Source organism: Equus quagga, chromosome 4 (genome assembly GCF_021613505.1).
Source record: "Equus quagga isolate Etosha38 chromosome 4, UCLA_HA_Equagga_1.0, whole genome shotgun sequence".
In the NCBI taxonomy this organism is placed as follows: Eukaryota; Metazoa; Chordata; class Mammalia; order Perissodactyla; family Equidae; genus Equus; species Equus quagga.
Genome location: NC_060270.1, coordinates 51,856,883 through 51,877,483, shown reverse-complemented (window position 1 = coordinate 51,877,483; position 20,601 = coordinate 51,856,883). Strand labels below are relative to the sequence as shown.

The 20,601-nt window shown below is 37.0% G+C and overlaps 1 protein-coding gene across 1 annotated transcript in view; it reads right to left on the bottom strand.

The window, feature by feature from the left end:
- Positions 1-13,120: 13,120 nt before the first annotated feature.
- Positions 13,121-20,601, bottom strand: part of SERPINI2 (serpin family I member 2) — a 29,589-nt gene continuing 22,108 nt past the window's right edge. Inside the window, exons 7-8 of the mRNA XM_046657997.1 lie at positions 17,750-17,839; positions 13,121-13,197 (exon numbers count right to left, since the gene is read on the bottom strand). Of these exons, the coding sequence (XP_046513953.1) occupies positions 13,121-13,197; positions 17,750-17,839 (167 nt within the window). The remainder of the gene's footprint in view (positions 13,198-17,749; positions 17,840-20,601) is intronic.

The following is a 20,601-nucleotide window of genomic DNA, read 5'->3' as shown; positions in this document are numbered from 1 at the left end:
CACACCTTGGCAAGTCAACCATGTCTGCTACTCTCACAGCATTAATGCCTGGGAAGGCAAAGACTATGTATTTCTAGCTCTAGCACTTAGCACAGGTTTTAGTATGATGGTAGGTGCAGAGTAGATGTTTAAAACTACTGGAAATAGGGAGGATTTGCAGCCTCTAAAATCAAGCCACAGAGGCAGCCACCTTACCTGCTTACACACAGGGTGAGCCCTGAAAAGGTTAGGCTTTATGGGCACTAATGTTGCTGCATAGCTGGATATAATATCAACCTTGAAAACAGACCATATGGCTAACGCTTCCGCATTTTGACCTGCCAGAAAGTGTAGCAGTTCATCAGAAGATCAGCAGTAATATTAACATTGCTAACTTTATTGACATCTGAACTGTGCTTAGATATTAGGTGTCATAAAATTGCATGAATGGTGAGAGACCTATAGCCTTAATAAAAAAAATACTTCAGAATTAATTTACCAGATGAAGGGTAATAAGAAATTTGAATCTTTAGCATTCATGCTCTACTTGGACGCTGTGTAAATCAATCCTGGCTCTCCCTGGTGCATCATTGAAGGCTGTGTTTGTGCAAGTTAGGGCACACCTGAGCAGGCACTGACTTCATTTAAGCACTATTTTTTAAAGGGCACTGCTTGGGAGCATTTCTTGGTCTGCCCTACATACAGTAATCTTAGCATCAATTGTATATTTGGTCTGCCAAGTCTAAAGACCCGTCTGTAACAACCCTTGAAAGTGATTTTTGTTCTGGACTTGATCATAACAGCAAAATTATTCATGGAAGAAAGTACTCAACCTGTATCTTTTTAACCTAATATACGCCAAGAAATACAAATAATATCTTGATGGTAATTTCCAATGCCTCTTCACTAAGAAATCATAGCCAAGCGTAGACCGAGAAAATGTCTATCAGGACCCAGGACAGATCTCAGATACGGGAACCTGGAATAGACGTTTTAGTCGGCTCTTCTCTGAGTCTTAAAGTGAACCCTCTCTCCCCTCCTCTCTTTGGTCAGGCATTTCCTCAGATTCACCTTCCCTTCTTTTGGAGATTGAACATGAAGGGATGAAATGTAGCTTTGGGCTTGACAGAGACGTGAACAAGCTGCTCTGCTTGATCTGATTCCAGTTTAAGTTGTGCTATCATAAGCCAGAGGATTTCATTTCTGTCTCTTCTCTCCTGCTCAGCCTATGAAACAAATATTTTAGAATTAGGGCAGAAATCATATATTAATAAAGCCTTTTCATCTTTCTGGAAACTTCTAATAATTTGGGCATGCTGACCACTAACATTTGTGAGTCCCTGGGAAGAGTACAAATGGAGGCCTACACACCATATGTCTAAGTATTTAAAAGTTATAAATCAACAAAAAATTTAAAGAAAACAGTCTATTCTCCTACTTCAATAAATAAACCTTCATAATAATCTGAAAGGACAGGTTTGAATTTAGAATTCTTGAATTCGTTGGATTTCTTTAACAAAACATGGCAGCAAAAGGACAGCCAGTTCCTAGTCCCCAGAAGGAAGTAACCCACTCCTTTCTCTTCCAAATCTGCATCTCTCCCACTCTTGGAGGAGCCTGGTTGCATGCCCATCCCAACTGGTAAATCCAAGCTGTATTTACATCCTTGCAAACACTAAACCTTTGGCCCTTTCTTGGGTCTCCGCGTGGGCCCTCTAGCTGTGCAATATTTCCTAGAGAGAACAGACTCTAGGAATGCCCTACCTAAACCATGAAAGCAGGCCTGGGACTGTTTGGGAAGTAACTTCTAGGATTTCAGGTATCCAAAGTATAGTCTAGAAGACAGAGCCCCCAGCTCTGAATGGATACACCCCTTGGTTTTGCAGACTTTTAACTCCGTGGAGAGAAGGCATGGTCAGAGGAGACTTATAACACGAGACCCAAATTCTCTTGCCTGGATATAAGGATGATACTGAATCTAGGGCAGCAATAAGCAGCCAGGAGATTTGGGAGTCGGGTTCTAGTCCTGTTTCCTAATGTCGCCACCTGATTTCAACATCTGGGAAAGTATCCTATTGGGTACATGAACTGTTCATTATGTTATATGATGGCATGGAGACTGTTAACATCAGATCAGTTCCCTAGGACCTGTTAAAGACAAGGAAGAAATGATTTCTGGGTACAGCCATGATAAACATTGAAAATGGAGATTTCAAATGAATGGTTTATAAAAAGAACTATCACTTGAGCATATGTCATATTGCCCTAGTTACTAAATTAGTCTAATTAAGATATAACTTTCTAGTCCCAACTGTGGAGCTATAGAAATTATTTTTTCCCTTTTAATTAAGTAGGTACTTACATAGAGACACATGTAAGACACAGGGAAGCTTAAATGCCACTTCCAATTTCTCCCATTAACTAGAGGAATAAAAGACACGGTGCATGGCCAAAGAAGAAAGTCAGATGTCATATTGTCTCAGCATTCTTTAGGCAGGATTGAAGTGGAGTGGATCACATTCTTAAGAAAACAAGTCCATTTTTTGGGTCTTCCAGGAAAGGGCCATTGTTGCATGTCAGAAGAGATAGTGCATGTCCCATCGACTCAGGCTGTAAGGAAGGGATGGTATTTAGACCTCCCATTTTATGAGTGCAATTGGGTATAATTCTAACATCACAACAGTGATGAGGCATTCCAACAAAAAGCCTTGTGGAATAAATACTTTAACAATTGATCACAGTGAAAAAGTCAGCTGCTTGGTTCCATTACAGATGCACATATATCCACAGTTATTTTCTCGGGTTGCATCAGCCCCCATTTTTATACAGCTTTTGATTAACTTAGGTGAGAGTCTGGTGCCCAAAGAGAGAAATTTCATCACAATGTAGCAATTGCTTGGGGAGCCTCAAGCTTCATAAAAAGAATTGTCTGAGGGATTTCTACCAGAACAGTTATCTACAATGATATGTAAAGAGAGTGCTTATACAAATTACCAGAGCTGTAGTGATTACGTGCTGAAATCACGATTGACTGAGATACTGGGTAGGGTCACTAAGTTACCCAGAGATAAGTAGAAATCTGTTGGATATACTTACATATCCTATGTCTAGTGAAAGGCAGTGTTTGTCCCGCCCCCAAAGCACTTCTCTGAGAAATAACTTATATTCCATCTTGAGCATCAGCTCCTAAATACTTCTAGGCACTAACTGTCTTGATCAGGGCTGGACATATAATACAAATTGGGCCAATCAGATTATTTAAGCATTTGGAATTTGAATTCAATGATACTAGCCATCCTCTGATGGTGGCTTGGCTTGTAAACATGGGAACTTAACGTGAGTCACATTTAACGACCTCAATGAAGCAGCAAAAACACCAATCTACAGAGACTGACAAATCTATCAGGATCCCAGAGAGAAGCAAAGATGAGAAACCATAGTGTTCCAAAACAGAAGATAATTTAATAACCTCCTGAAGACTGTTGTTGGTTACTTCCAGGTTCTGGTCCCTCCTGAAACTTGGTTGCAGATTCTCCCTTGGTAATCAAAACATCCCTATATCCTCAAATAAATCCTCTTTCTTGTTTCAGCATGCATGTTTCTGTAGCCAAAGAGCCTTCACTAAATATTACTTGAATTTCTCATTTACCATGTAAAGATCTCTGCAAACAGTGGGAAAATAAAAGTGAGTCTTGCTTTTCTCTTAGTGCACGTTCTTTACAAAACAGTTTCTGTGATTTTATATTCCCTCTGGGGGAAAATACACACACACACACACACATACACATACATACATACGTATATACATGTTATATATATATACACACACACACACACACATATGCACATGCACACATTGTATTTTTCAGTTGCATTGATTCCCTGTGGCCCACCCTATGGCTATATTCTGCTCTTTAGTCTATCTATCCTACAGTCATGTAAAGGATTTTATAGCTATTCTCTTCCTTTTCTGATGTGAGAAAAAAATGGAGGGGAGAGGCTCTGTAGTACTTGAAATAGTTATCCACATAGTACAGATATCTCTGACTGTGATGTGCCTGTGTCACAGCGTCATATACTCCCAGCCTCCCAGACTCGGGTTTCCACTTCTCCTTCTCATTAGAAATCTATCTAGCTATATATATATATATTTATGTATGTATTTTTTTTTGGTACTGTTTAACTGTCTCTTGTCAAGGTGGCCTATATAAATGTATTCTAGGGGTTTGCAAACCTTTTGATCTCAAGATATCTTTCCACACTTAAAAATCATTGAGCACACCAAGGATCTAGATAGATATTTGTCATATTAGGAAAAAACTGAGCAATTTAAAAAGTATTTATATTTATTTGATTTAAAATGGCAATAATAAACTTATTACAAGTTAATATAATGTATTTTTATTCTAAAAACCTATGTTTTCCAAATTTAAAAAATCAAAGGAGAGTAGCATGTCTTTATATTTTTCATATCTCATTTGTATCTTGTTTAATAGAAGACAGCAATCATCTCATATCCATCTCTGCATTCAATCAGTTGCAATAGCACACGTCTTGTAATCTATGGAAACTCTACTGTTCATTCACGAGAGACTGAGGGAGAAATGGGCAAATAACTTACCAATTATTATTATGAAAATAGTTTGACTTTCATAGAGTCTCAGGCACTTTGAGAAGTACTGCTATACACAATACAATCACAACACTAACCTGAAGATCAAAAAGCAAAAAATTAAGTATTTTAACAAAAATATCTCTTTTCTTATGGTCTTTAACTGAACTGACCAAATTCACATATTTTGGGCATTCTATACCAATAACTTCTGAAGGGGAGATCACATTCCTATTTTAAATTTGCTAACATATAATACTTTGGGAAAATGTAAGTTGAATCTGAAAAAGCTGATATGTCAATCGATATAGTGGACCAGTTTGTTAACTTTTCATCATCTTGTAGATAGAATCAATAAATTAGGAACTGACTTTACTTAAATGTCTTAGGTGACTAACATTACTTTTTCCTTTGAAAACCCACATATAGAAATGGACTATTCTAGCATTGTTCAGTTTTGTTATATTTTTTATCCTAGCCTACTGGTACAATAAGTGTTTAAGTAAATAAACATTTCAGTCAAAATCAAATTACAGAATTGTATAAATCTCTAAAAGAAGGAGAATGTATGCTGTATGCTGTGATTTGGTAGATTTGAAAAAGCTTAAAATCCCAACTTTCAAATTATCTTTCTTCAATAGTCTCTAGATAATTTGACCAAATAAAATTTCCTCTCTTACAATCTTTTAAAAATGCATCAGAATAGAACTCACTTAATCATATTCTATCTGTTCTCAGAAGATTAGTTCCATGACAAATTCAATATTTACAAAGATATCTAAGGTTATCTCCTTGTTATTTTCTCCATGATGGACATGCACAGCTCTTCAAGGTGATGTTAAGGGTAGGGAAATCAACTTAAGAAGGAGGCTGCCTGTATTGCAGTGAGTCCTGGCACAAGGCACTGGGGGGGGGGGGCGGAATATGTATCTATGTTTTCCCTATTCAGTTCTAGATTTTTGTTGCTTTCTTCTACAGAGTGATAGCAAGACAGAGACAAGGTGAGAAAATGTGGATATAAAACTAAATAAGTAATTTATATTGACTTAACTATCAGCAGGGGAAGCAATTGGTCAGCAGTTTCCAGAAGTTATCTCAAGACTTAACCCTTTTATATACAAATCAAATTTGTCCAGGGCCAGCTCTGGTGGCCTAGTGGTTAAGCTCAGCATGCTCCACTATGGCTGCCTGGGTTCAGTTCCCAGGCACGGACCTATACCACTCTGTTATCGGCCATGCTGTGCTGGCAGCCCACATGCTAAAAAATAGAAGAAGGTCGACACGGATGTTATCTCAGGGTGAATCTTCTGCAGCCAAAAAACCCCCAAAACCAAATCAAATTCCTCCCTTATATGTTATCATTTTCTGTATATAGCTGAATTTTCTGTCTTTGGCCTTGAAAAGATCAAGCTGATCTGCAAGTAATTTTATTTCTGCTAAAATAAAACTCAACTCTCCTTAAAGGCAGACGACAAAATCCACAATCATAGCAACATAATAATAACAATAATAACAACAATAAAATGCTACATATGCAAAGAAGCAGAAAATGTGATCCATAAATAAAAGGAAAATTAATCAAGAGAAAAACGGACCCCAAAATAACAGTGATTATGAATTTAGCTATCAAGGACTTAAAATAGCTATTGCAAATATATTCAAGGATTAAAAACAACTAAATAAAATTTGGAGAAAAATGGAAAATATTTTTTAAAATGAAACTTCTAGAGCTAAAAAACATAATACTTAAAATGAAAATTTTACTGGATGAAATTCAATGAAGATTAGATTGTACAGAAGAAAAGATTAATGAACCTGAACACATTACGATGGAAATTATACCATCCAATGCATAGAGAAAAACATGAACAAAGCTACAGTGTCCTGTGGAGTAATGCAATGCAGTCTCCCATGCACGTAACTGAAGTCCAGAAGAAGCGGGGAGAGGAATGAAAAATATTTGGAAAAATAATGGCCCCAAATTTCCAAATCTGATACTAACTATTAGCCCATGGATCCATAAGGACAACAACCCAAAGCAAGATAAACACAATGAAAATAACACCACAGCACGTTATAGTCACATTACTGAAAATGAGGTAGAGAACAGGGCCACATTACCTAAAGAGGACACCTTGGCTGTGGATTTCCCTGGCTCCAGAAGTGTGAGAATTAAATGTCTGATGTTTAAGCCACTCAGTCTATAATATTTTGCTGTGGCAGCCTGAGCTAAGACACCACACCATAGGGATAGAGTTACGAAGGAGATTGAGTCTCCATAGCTGCAGAACCCTTACACCAGCCACAGATTGACAACCTCCAGACTTCATGTACTTGACAGGGAGGTAAACTTTTGTCATTTTAAGCCACTCTTTATTGAGTCACTGGTAGAGTTGAAACACACTCCGCCTTATACAATTATCTACAACTTTTGGGCCCTCATACAGACTGATAAGGCAAACATATACCTGAATTGGTGACTCTGACAAAGATGTTTATTTACTTCAATTATATGACCCCTCATTGAGCAACTGCCAGGTTGCAGCAGGGTCCTAGGTCCTATGGGAAACAAAGATTTAAGGGACCTCAATATGGTACAATTAAAAAATACACAATTCTTTCTCTGGCCATTGTTCTAGGGCAATTGAAACAAAGAACTATTACGATAGTGGGGGAGAGTGTTGGTGAGAAGAAGTAGAAATCGAGAGCACCTTGCATGTCTTTTTTATAGGGAAGAAATATTTGAACTAAGTCTTGAAGCAAAATTAGAGCTTTGACACACCAATTTTGCAGGAGGGGAGAGAAAAGCATTTCCAGGCAGAGGAAGCAGCTTTACCAGTCACCCAAGGAGGGAGATTGGACACGTGCTGGATGACCAATTGCAGATGAGTGAAGATTAGTCTAGAAATGCAGGATTAAATTACTTTGAGTATTGCCTGAAGAGTCTTGCTTTTATTCTTCATGCAATGAGGAGTCATCATCTTTATAATATATTTACCTTCTTTCCTCTAGACTTTTAATGTAATCTTTTCTCATTGGCCTCTTCATTGAATCTTATAGTCTAGTAGCTTCTTTTCTATTTTATCGATTATCAGATCATTCTGAATACAGCAAAGTAACAATTGTAGAAGAGAAGCAGTATACCTTATTTCAGTGGTTCTCAAAGTTCCCAGACCAGCAGCAGCAACATCACCTGGAAACTTGTTAGAAATGCAAATATTTAGGACCCAACCCAGACCTACCAAGTCAGAAACTCTGGAGTCAGAGAACCAGAGTTCAAATACCAATTCAACCGGCTATACTCCATGTATGCCCTTGAGCAAAGTTTCTTAACCTTTTAATTGCAATTTTCTCATTTTATAAAGGGTGTGGCAGAGATGTGAGAATTATAGAAGATACTGTATGTACATTACTCAGAGATAGTAAGATCTCTACAAATATAAGCTATTGTTAATTACAGAATAAGAGCTTTATTCTTAAATAAACAAAGTTTTTTCTGTATATTTTCATGGATACAAGAATATGAATGATGTGATACAGGCCATAACAAACCAAAGAATTCAAATCTCATTTGTATATATAATCCAAAAGAAAATCTGTTTTAGTCTCCATAAATGCCTGTTCAGAACTTAGACCAGCTTTTCTTCTATCATTTTCTGTGAAGCATTGAGCATCTCCTTTTAAATATCATTAGTAAGGCCTTGTCTTCATTCCTCGCAAGTAGGGATAATTTTTTACATTAGTCAAAAATCTGTGCAGGACAAATCTTTAAAGAGGATATCCTTAACCCATCCTTACCTCCACCACACACACATACACAGAGTAACCAGGAGGTAAAAGCTGATTTTTTATTATGGAAAGAGTCGAGTCTCAATCAAGAGAGCTATGTGGCAGCAAGGGAAGCACCCCTTTAGCGGGATTTTTGTGTCTTACATCATTTCTTCTCTTTTCATGAAGATACATTTTTACAATGAAGCTGAGCAATTTGTGTGGGAAAATGCACTGGAACATCATTCCTGAACTTCTATCAAAGAATTAGGTGAATCAAAATAGCATTCCAGAACTTTGTCCTACCAGGATGAGAAAATATACCCTACAAGTTAGTACATGGAAAACATGTATTAAGAAATTAGTTGTATTATATTGGTGCACACTAGTTCCCTACTTCCTATGACATAACACCAGACAGTGTATTTCTTGCTCCTGGTAGAGTCCAGTGTGGGAATCCATGGTCAGTGGTGGATGGATGTGATCCATGCAATCAGTCAGGGACCCAGGCTGATGGAGCCTCTGCCACCTTCCATACAAGGCTTCCATGATCACCTTTAATGTTGATATACAGCCAACAGAGTGGACAAAAGAGAAAGAAAAGTAGGCAAACTTGCTTCTTACACACTGTGGCCAGAAGCAACACATAGCATATCTGCTCATTTTCCACAGGTGACTAGTCTGGTTAAGTTAGGTAGTCTACCAAGTTCAAGAGAGACGTGAAATGTAGTCTCTGGCTGGATGCTGGATACTGGATCAGTATGCACATGGTCTACTTTCCAAGTTATCACAGGCAACAATTTTACCAAATATTTTCACAGCTTAGCATTTTCTCCTGTCTTCCAGCCTGCTATGTCTGTGTCATTGTTGCTGTTGCTTTTGTTTTGCTGTCCAACGTTATGCCACATACTTTGGGCTTTGTTATAGAAGTATCCTATTAAAGGTACCAAATTAACACTCACGATTGTCACTAACAAGCCTTCAAATTTCAATGAAAATATAACTTTATTCACGTCACAGTCCAATGCCTGTTCCTGGTTGGTTTTGGCCCAGGAAGCAGAGAGGCTCTGGGACACACAGTGATAGAGGAAGCCAGGCTAACAGAGACTCTGTCATCTTCTAAAGAGGGCTTTCAGGGTTACCTTGAGCATTGGCACCTAGCTGGTACAGGGGAAGAGAGCAGTTAGAGAGGGACACACCTCTGAATCATTTGAGCTCACAAGTGACACACTCACCTCTACTCACATTCCATTGATGAGAACTAATTGCAAGGATCCATTTAAATAAATGCAACTGTGGGTGAAAGGAAGTCCCTGGCTAGGCCTCCGCTACCTAGCAACAGTTCTGCAGTGTAGAAGCCATGGTCAAAAATCTTCACTAGATAGAGGTCTCTGCCACAATAGTAAATTGTTTCATGGGTGTTCTCTTTTGAAAAGCAAAACTTCAAACTAGTGAAGAGATAATTACAAATAGTTAAGATAATGTAATACACCAAGATCCTAGTGAGAGGTACATTCTGGAATTTTTTTTGTTTTGTGAAAAAACTCTGCTTACAGACAATAACGTTTCAAAAGACGTTATTCCAAAGATACGTCTTTGTTGAGAAGTCTGAGGTTTATAAACATAGCATTTGGAATAAAGACCTTAAATAGGATTTGTCCAACCCTTCGCTATACAGGTGAGGACACTGAAGCTCCAGAGAACTGAGGTGACCAGACAAAAATATAATTTTAGACAGTGAAAAATATCTCCTCTTTTACTTCCTTTATATTATACCATCAGAGTGGTCACTTGAGGCATCAAAACGAGAAAGAAACTAGATTTTTGACCTCTTGGATTTCAGGCTTCAAATTTAGAGATGATCACACAAGGAACCAGGAAAATAAGGGGGAGAGGAAAAAGAGCTCTTTCAAGCAAACATTACAGTAGCCCACTCTTGCACCCTCTGCATGGAGTCAGTGTCGGGATCCACAGGTCAGGTAGACGGCCCCTCACAGAGGTGTCTCAATGGTCTGAGGCTACACTGTGAGAAAATGTCTTCTCTCCAGAGCCCCAAAGCACTGACTCCTGATGGAATCTGCGTAAAACTTTTTCTGCGTCTTTCAAGGTTTCCAAATCTTTATTATTCAATTCAGGAGAATTAAATAAACCTCACCCCAAAAAAGAAATTGTTCATTGTCTTAATCTTTTCACCTCTCGGGTCCCACCTCCTGATGCAGCAGACTTCTCTAAAATATGCCATCAATTGCAACTACATGAAGTCAATAAAACCCAATTCCAAGCTTTCCAAAGAAAAATACTACTACTTTAATGGCCATTTTGCCTCAAGGAGGGAAAAATATATATATGTGATGTATTAGACTTTTACAAGCGGTATTAATATGGCAACATTTTTATTCCACAGAGATTACATACTGTTGTGAATCCTAAAAATTTCACTTAGCTTGGCAAAAAAATATTTTATACTTACTTTATTTCACAATAGATATATGTTTTATAAATATATTCTAGACACTTCTTTAAATATGGAACTAGAGTAACTACTGAGTTCATTGCAGGCAAAGGTGAAGATTAAAGGTTTTAATTTTGGAAGTGCTTTGGCAACTATGTCTCTATAACAGGGTAAAGGGGGAGATTTTAAGCTTGAACCCACACCAGAAGGTGACTTTTGCTTCTATAAGGAACTTAAGCTTTCTCCTTTTTTAAGGCAGGAAACACCTTCAAATACAGAGCATGAACTCAGAGAAGAACAGCCCAAACTTCCCTACAGTGCAAAGTCAGCTTCCATAGTAGGGAACCCAAGGCAGACATCGAACAGATCTTGTTGAAGATTAGGGACACATTACCAAAAGATGCGCTTAAAGTAAAACTTGGGCAGTCACGTTATCACACTATCTCATTTTATAAAACCCCTCTTATTTCCTTATGCTGTTTTATTATAATTGTCCTCACTTTTCACCATTTGAAATTAACTTGTTTTTACATTTGTTCACCGGCTTACCGTCTCTCTGCCATCAGTAAAATGTCAGCCCCATGAGGGCAGAGACCACTTCAGTTTTGTTCACTAGTACGTCCCTGGTGCCTAGAACAGTGCCTGGAACATGGTGGAAGCTCAATTCATATTTATAGAAAGGATGAATGAATCCCCAGAGTGGACTAACCTGTAACACATGGGAAAAGATCCCAAGAACTCAGGCAATCCAAAGAAAAAAGGAATCTGGACCAGACCTGAATAAAACTACTGTCCTCTTAACTGAGCTTACTATTTTCTTCTTCCTGAATAGAAAAAGCACATTTTTAGACCAGTTCCACAGTGAGGAGCATACTTGTGGTATATCATTAACACATAGATTAGCATTTATGGTGTTCTATAGAAGTAAACTCAAACTGACAGTCTAGGAAAATGAACATTGCTTTCAATTATGTTATGGTTTTAAGCACTCAATTAATTCTAACGTTGTCTTCTTGTCTTGAGTATTGCTCTAGGTTTTGCTAGACTTGCTGGACACATAGACTTTGGAGACTAGACAGCGCACTGTTTCAGGGGAAGATGTGTATTACTTTGAAGGACTTACGTAGAAGGAATTATAACTCAGTGATTATGGTCACAGGCTTCTAACTCAGATAGTCTAGGGCTCACACTTTGAAATACAGTAAAGACCACCATGTTTATTTGCTATATGTCCTTGACTGTTTTATATAACATCTTTGAGTCTCAGTTTCTTCATCAGGAAGAGGGTAATAGTGTCTCATAGGATTTTTAGTACGTTTAACATAATGTAGATAAAGTGTTTATTTCAGTGCCTGACACTTAATTAAGGCTCAACAATGGGTAGCCATTATCATTAAGCTCTCTGCCAAGAATTGTGGAGACAAACAAACAAAAGGACATTTCACATCATTAAAGTGAAAACAGAGAAACTGTGAAACATGTTATATCAAGTCATTGGAATGTAGTATTATTTTGGATATTTCGTTCTGATATTTCAGAGTATTCAGAGGAAGGGTTCTGCATTTAATCTTTTTTGATTACAATCTTGGCTCGAACACTTTCTTAGCTCAGTGTTGTAAAATCATGGAAGGTCAGCTTCCTGAATCAAGCTAATTTAGCTGCCACTTTCACATATAGGAAAGCTTTATACATGTTCTCAACATTTCTACTTTCTACACATGATCAAAGCATAAATCAGAAGAAAAAATTGATATGTCCCCAAAACTATTGAAACAGGGTAAATATTAAATGAAACACATGGAATACCAAGTTAAGATTAGTGAAAAACTCACAGCTTGTCTACTGTCACAGACACTGGATCTCTGCATTTTAAGCAGCATCCCAGAGGCAAACACCACAGCCACTCTCTCGACCTTACTTTCCCATGGTTTGGTTAATGCTGCTGTGCCTGGGAATCATCTAGTCCAGTCTTTTAGGAATATAGAGACTTTGACATCTAACACAGGAACTTGATATCTCAAATATCTTGGACAGAATTGTTCTAACGTATTGATAGTAATATTTTATGTTAGTTCACTGCTTATGATTCATATAGACTTTATAAAACATACAGAAAGGACAAACATTGAATGAATAATTTCATTTATTAATTTCATTTATTCATTAATACAGGTCTATATGAACATAGATTAATACAGGCACAGTTTAAAACAGGAAAAGCTATACAGAAAATATTTGCAGGATGATGATATTTTGACAATCAACTATTTTCCAGGAATCATCTTATATTCTGAAGCTGTGCTTTTCATTCACAGTGAATCTAAATCTCTTCCCTTCATCTTTTGGGTGTCAGGATTTGTCACCCTTCCCATAAATAAAATTGATTCTAGGAAAAAGAAAAAAAACATACATTAGGAATTTCTGGAGAAAAAAGATGATGGTAATTAGTCTTTCTTAATATTTTGATAAATCACTTAGTTTTTGTTCTCTATTAGATAAATAGGCAATGTCTAATAGCAAAACCCTCTCCTTTGTTGAAAATACATAATTGCATCATTATTAATCATTTTCTGGTAATTTATGAAGTAAATTAACATTCATAACAGCTTGTCATGGAAAATACATTAGTCCTGTTTTTCATATAGGAAAGTAAAAATAAAGTGACAGAGAGGTGTTCTAAATATAGAGACTCAGTCAGGCAAACATCGCATAATAAAATGGTGATGAGCTTGGTAGAGTTTTAAATTTAAGGCATTAGCAGTCATCTTTTTATGCACGTAACATAAGTTCTGAGGGTTAAAAATGCAGCTTCTCAGATCTCCTCCTTCAGCTCTGGAGCAAAGCTCACAACTACAGACGATATTTTCATATCGCGGGTACTTTGAAATCCTCACGGAGGTGAGATCGTATACGGCATAAACACAAACACCTGTTTCCAGACATTCTGTGTTTGCAGGTGAAAAGGAACTAAGAACTAGAGGACAAAACAGAAATAAATGATGTGTCAAAATCCATTCACCTTTCTTTTCAACCAGGGTAAAGAGAGTGGCTTGAATGGATCCATGTCAATTGTTGTTTTGACTAGAATTCCTTACAGTCATACGTAAGAAAGGTTAATTTCAAAAGTGATAAAACAAATTTTATGTAATTTTAAAGCTGATGAAAATTATATTTAAATGTACTTGGATAACAATAAGGAAGCCCTTTTTTATTAACTCTTTACTATTGAGTCCAAAGACAGACACACTCTTAGAAGAGCCAATAACATGGAAATAGTCATAATCTTTCACAGATTTTTTCTTCTTTTTATGAATAACTATCATCAATAATGCCTTGCCTCAAAAATATCAAAATAATTCTGAGAAAAAGAAAGAAAACAGGCTGGTCAGGTGGCGCAATGGTTAAGTGCGCACGTTCCACTTCGGCGGTCCGGGTTCGCTGGTTCAGATACCCGGTTTGGACATGGTACTGCTTGGCAAGCCATGCTGTGGTAGGCGTCCCACACGTAAAGTAGAGGACGATGGGCACGGATGTTAGCTCAGGGCCAGTTTTCCCGAGCAAAAAGAGGAGGGTTGGCGGCAGATGTTAGCTCAAAGCTAATCTTCCTCAAAAAAAAAAAAAAGAAAGAAAGACAGAAGAAAAACAAATACTCGCATTTTTCAGATAGATAGAGATGCATAAATAACATTCCTAGGAAGAATATTACATTTAGTCATAATAGGAATCATTAGTGATGTTTGTATCTTATAATTTGATGGCAACAAAATGTTTATCAGAATTATTTGTTGAGGAAGTTTTTAATGTAACATAAAGAAACTCATAATTGAAGACAATATTTCAAAATTTTGAACACGCAGAAGTGTAGAACATTACATAAAAGCCATTTGTCTCAGCCTTTTTAATCTACTTCTTTTCCAAAGGAGAATCACATTTTGAATTGAGTCTTCATGCAGTCACCAATCTACTCACTACTAAATTGGGCAGATAGTGAAATCTCCCAATAGCAATGAATTTAGAGGCAGGCTGAAGCAGAAGTCATTATTGGTTCCATTTTCTCTTCATGCCTCCTTCTTAAATAGGTGTCCCTCATATTTAGTCAATGTATTTATACAACATCTCCATCAAATGGAAGCAACTTTTATTTCCTAATATTAAAATACAGTAGCATAACCAGAGCTAACCAGCCCTGGTGGTCTAGTGGTTAAGATTCTGAGCTCCCACCACTGCAGCCCACGTTTGTTTCCCCATCAGCGAACCATACCACCTGTCTGTTGGTTGTCCTACTGTGTCAGCTGCACATTGCTGCATTGCTGTGATGCTGTGATGCTGAAAGCTATGCCACTGATATTTCCAGTACCAGCAGGGTCACCCCTGGTGGACAGGTTTCAGTGGAGCGTCCAGACTAAGACAGACTAGGAAGAAGGACCTGGCCACCCACTTCCAAAGAATTGGCGATTAAACCCTATGAATAGCAGTGGAGCATTGTCTGATATAGCTTGAAGAATGGTGCAAAAAAAAAAAAGACCGGGCAGGGTTCTGCTCTGCTGTACACAGGGTCACTAGGAGTCGAAATCCATGGACGGCACTAACAACAAAAAGACAAATCTAATAGCCTAGGAGAGAAAAAGATTTCTTAATGAATACCTGCAGTCTGCTTCTCCCTTCAACCCAAGACTCTGAAAAAGTTCTAAACACAATATGTGTGGAGTATTGTCAGTTTCAAAACCATGATTCACTACTTTCTCAGAAACGGCACGTTTCATATAGCATCTTTCACAATTTTTTTCCACAAGTCTGTAAAACTGGCCTACACCATCAGCCTAAAAGAAGAAAAAACGTTCTTCATTTCCCTAGAAGTTTGGCTTACTAAGAACTTTGGATGAGTACACTAAAATATAGAAGCAACTGGATAGGAAAACACAAATAACGTATGGATTTTGCAAAGAGCACTGACCAGAAGAAAATTTTAAACCTAGATAAAACTTGATTGACTAAATCTAAAATCATTCATCATTGTACTTCAGAAATTGTCAAATGAATATATTTTATGTAAAGCATTAAACCACTTCGTAGCCTACTATGCTATGCGAAGTTACCGTGTTCATTAATCTCAATGATTTCTTGAGGTCATTTGTGAGAGAAAAAGAAATAAATCACTGAATGTGTATTGTCGTAAGATAATAGCCCATTCTACACTTTATATGGCAACAATTTACAGGCCTTGATAAATGAGTGGCCATTCACTTTAAACAATACTTTAAGGGAGTAACCCTGGTTTAGAAAGTCTCATTGCAATAAAGATCATAAAACAGTGGAGATTGTCATTAAGGCCTGGTAGTTAAGTATTATCACAAATAAGTAAATAAATGGATTATTTTGGGTTTTGAATTTCACTGCTGATTAACTTATCACTAGTAGATTGCCTTAGCCATCAACTTGGAGAGTAGAGTCAAACAGCTTTAACATAAATGCCATTATTTCCTTGTGCACTGATGCTCAATGGAGCTTCATTTCTTTCTACTCTCCATACTCAATAATTACATGCTAATTGTAAGAAATTAGAGTTATTCAAAAGTTAAAGATGTATCAATCAAATGATATAGTCAGAATATCTTTTAACATTGACACATCTACTACTGGAATTAAAGTTGTGTTAATGCAATTTCAGCAAATCTAAAGCTGTTCCATTTTTCCAAGATATAACTTTCATAAGGGCCACCCAGCATTAGCTTCCTGGAGCCTAAAAAAGAGACTGGTATATCCATCAGTATCTCTAGTAAATCTAAAAGATTCAGATTCTGAAATTAACTGTGTTTCTTTTCCATGTAAGCCAATTTATACAAAGAAATTTTTCATTTTCCTCCTTTCACTTATTGTCATTTATTCTTTTATATTTATTGATTTATTTGTAATGAACACTATGTGCAGGCACAGTTTTATAGGCTTCATATATTCTTTTATTTAACTCTATGAGATGACTACTAATATTATGTTCAAATAAAAGATGGGGAAAATATACCTTAGAAAGTATAAATGATTGCCTTACAACTATTAGTTAATTGAGCTGGAACTTGAGCCCAAGTCTGACACCCAAGTCGATACTCCCAATCTCTAGGGGGATACTCACAGCGTGTGCAAGTCACTTGCCAAACACTGGGCTGGATACCAAGATTAGTAAGACACGATTTCTGCCTTCCTGTGGTTTACAACCCTCACACGGACATTATGACTCCTGAAGAGTCCTAATAATAAACTTAAAAGAAAGTTCCCCCACTGCATCCACATTCCTGACCTCTCTTTTCCATAAGATAAAGTACAGAAACATCTCACCAGACAACCTGCATTCCCACATGTTGACATCGAGTCAAATGCTAATCCAATCCACTATGACTTCGTTTTGTACTTAACCGCTTCATCTTTCAAGCAACTGTCCAAATTGGAAATTGTGAATTATATTTGACCCCTCCCTCCCTCTCAGAGCCTATACCTAGTCACTTATTCTTTTGGAATGTACCTCTGAAATCTTTCACAACGCTGCAACTCCCAATTTCTAACTCCCATTGTGGCATCACAGAAAGAGAGTTGTCTTCAGAGACAAACAGGTGCTATCCCCACTCAGCCACTTCGACAAACGACGTAACCTCTCTCTGAGCATCTGTGTCTTTATTAGTCAATATCTAACCTACTGGGATGGTGTTAGCTTTAGAGATAGGTATTGGAAACAGATAACATATATAATAGCAGTGTTGGCAGCTATTACTATACTGCCCTATTTTAGGCCCCTATCAGTTCTTAAAATACAGTGCTTGGTACAAAACAGACACTCAACACGTATCCATTGAAAGAATAAATGATTCATATATGTAGATTGCAATTAGAAGCAAGGACTAGGTCTGTTTAACTTAAGCAGTTCCCCCAGAGAATTCTCAAAAAAGTACCTGTTGGGTTATTCTTCATGATAAACAGAAATGGATGATTTGCTATAAATTGATTTTGAGCCAGACTCATGATCGCAGGGATGTTTATGTCTGTGAAATAGAGACAACAGTTATTTAGATGTTCACTTTAACAGATCAGTAAAGAAAGTATATCCCTAATACTTTTCATAGACAGGAAAGGTCATTTTGTTTGAGGGGTTAACATGGAGAAAAATAACCATTTTCTAAATACAGAGAAGTCTGGAATAAATTTAAAAACCAGAGAACAGAAGAATAAATATTGGATCATTCATGGAATAATTCTAACTTCACATTTATGCTCAGTGAAGAAGAAAGCCAGATACTAGATTCAATTTAGTGAAAGCAGTTGAAAAATTTCATCTTTTAAACAGTAATTTTCTGCTCACTTTTTATTTACATTATATGATTTACTTTTATAATGTTTCAACTCCTAATTCTTATCCAGATATGTTTGCATTTTATTTCTATTCTTCAGGCTCATAATCATGTCTGAGTTCAAATTTATTTTTTTAACTTACCTTTGCAAAATTATTTTGTGAGCTCAGAGCTTTTAGGATTTACACTGTGAATGTGTGTGGGATTTTTATTATGAGATTAGATGGAGAGACTTACTGCCTTAACAATTATTTGCTATGATAATTTACATCATGCTGCTCCATTGTGTCATCTGTCAATATTTATAGTGGGTAAATTTAAATGGTTAGATTTTTTCATTATAGACTAAATATTTCTACAATCAATTCGCATTTTCTTTACCAATAATGTCATGATTTTGTACAATTTTTTCAAACCTATTAAAAAATGATTTCTAAAAATGTAACGTAATCGGAATTAAAAAATAATTGTAGACAAGGAAAAATCTTTTCCTCTGCACTCTTTGTTGATGCCTAGGGTGTTCAAATTAAACTGACAAAAGACAGATTAACATAATAAATGGTTTATTTTGTATCCACATAGGAGCTTCACAGAAAAAAATGAATACGTAAAATGGTTAGGCTTGAGAGCTCATATACCATATTCAAAAAGGGTGGTAAAATGTGGAGCAGTGAGCAGACAAACAAAAAGGAGTTTGGGCTAGAAGCAGTGTGGGAAGATAAATATAGGGGGGAAATTATGATAAATAAGGATTATTCAATAAGGTGTGTTACGCACACTCATTTCAGTGTGAACTTCCTTCTCCTGTTCCAGGTCCGGGAGAGAGGAGAGGAGACTCTTCACACAAGGAAATTTATGCTCTGCTTTAAGGCAGATAGGGGGAGAGTAGAGAGCTCTTTTTATATCTGCTGTTTCTCAACTGCCTTTAGCTCAAATCACCCTTTCTACCAAAGTGGCATATTTCGAGGTGACATATTCTGATCCCATCCACAATCAAACATAACCTTAGTAGCATAAAATGCATGGCGCCCTCCTGTCTGGAATATCAAGATGCACTTTCCAAATTACCGATGAATACAGGCTTATGTCTGAATTAAGAAGTCAGAAAAGCAATCACTATCACTCCCACTCTTATTTTGGTGAATACTTGAGTATTTTTGTTCTTTAGCAACCACTGAGCACATGCCTGGAAGTCAAAATACTCATGCTGACTATTCAGAGGTGTAATCCATCAGGGTCACTGCTAACTTATCCTGCCTTCCCTTAACGATTGTTACATCCTCTTGGAGAACTCTAGACTTAAAATGAGAGGCAGTGGGCAATAGGAGAAAGAGCTGTGGACTTCAAGTTAGGAAACTCGATTTTAATTCAAACTCTGCTGTCAATTAATAGTCTGACCTCAGACAAGTACTTCACATTGCAGGGTCTGTTTTTTTCACCAAAATGAGAGGATAAGATAATGATCTATAAGGACTCTTCCAGTTCTAAGTAAAAGCACCTGGAAAATTTGTCTACATGGGTCAGTAACCTAATCCCAATGCAACATCTTGATTCTCTAAGGACTGAAATATCACATCCCACCAATCTAAGCTCCTTGAACACAGTATTGCAAGGTCCTTCAGGAGATGACAAATGGTAGTGAGAGCCCAGTGTGTCTCACTCAGATGTCAAAATCCATTGGCACTATGTAACATTTCAAATTAATCAAGAAATTAATAACATTGATATAAACTTATAGAAACTTAATAAGACAGTTTAAATGATACATTTCTTTTACATATTGCTTAAAATTCAATTAAAATTTAATCTTTTCATTAAAAAATTAAAATAGACTTACAAGGAATTCATTAAAGTTGCTTTTCCATTTCTAATTGAATTTAAGGGTTTTCCCCAATTATTTCTCAAGTATCACTTATATACAGCAGAGATACTATAACACCATTCATTCAAGGAAATATATCCTAGAGGAGTGGTTCTCAAACCATCATGTGCACACAAATCACCTAGAGACCTTGGAAAATGCAGAATCCTACTCCATAGGTCTGGAGTTGGACCTGAGGTTCTGCATTTCTAACAAGCTCCTGAGTAAGGCTGATGCTGCTCGTCCTTGCACTGCACTTGCAGTGGCGAGGACAGGCTGCAAGCCACCGTGGAGCACTGATTCTCAACCCTGGATGTACAACGGAATCATTCAGGGAAACAAGAAAATGCAGGAGCCTGGATCTCATCTCCAGACATGTTGATTTAATTATTTGGGGCTGTGGACTGGGCGTAGGATTTTTAAAAGCTTTCCAGGTGATTCTAATGTGCAGCAAAGTTTGAGAGCCATTGTCACAGAGATACTACAAGAATCAAATTAGAACAGTAGAGAGTAACCTGGTGTAATGGAAGAAGGAAATTAACACAATTACTTAAGAGTGAGCACTCCTGAGCAATGATGATTTCATGTTTGAGCC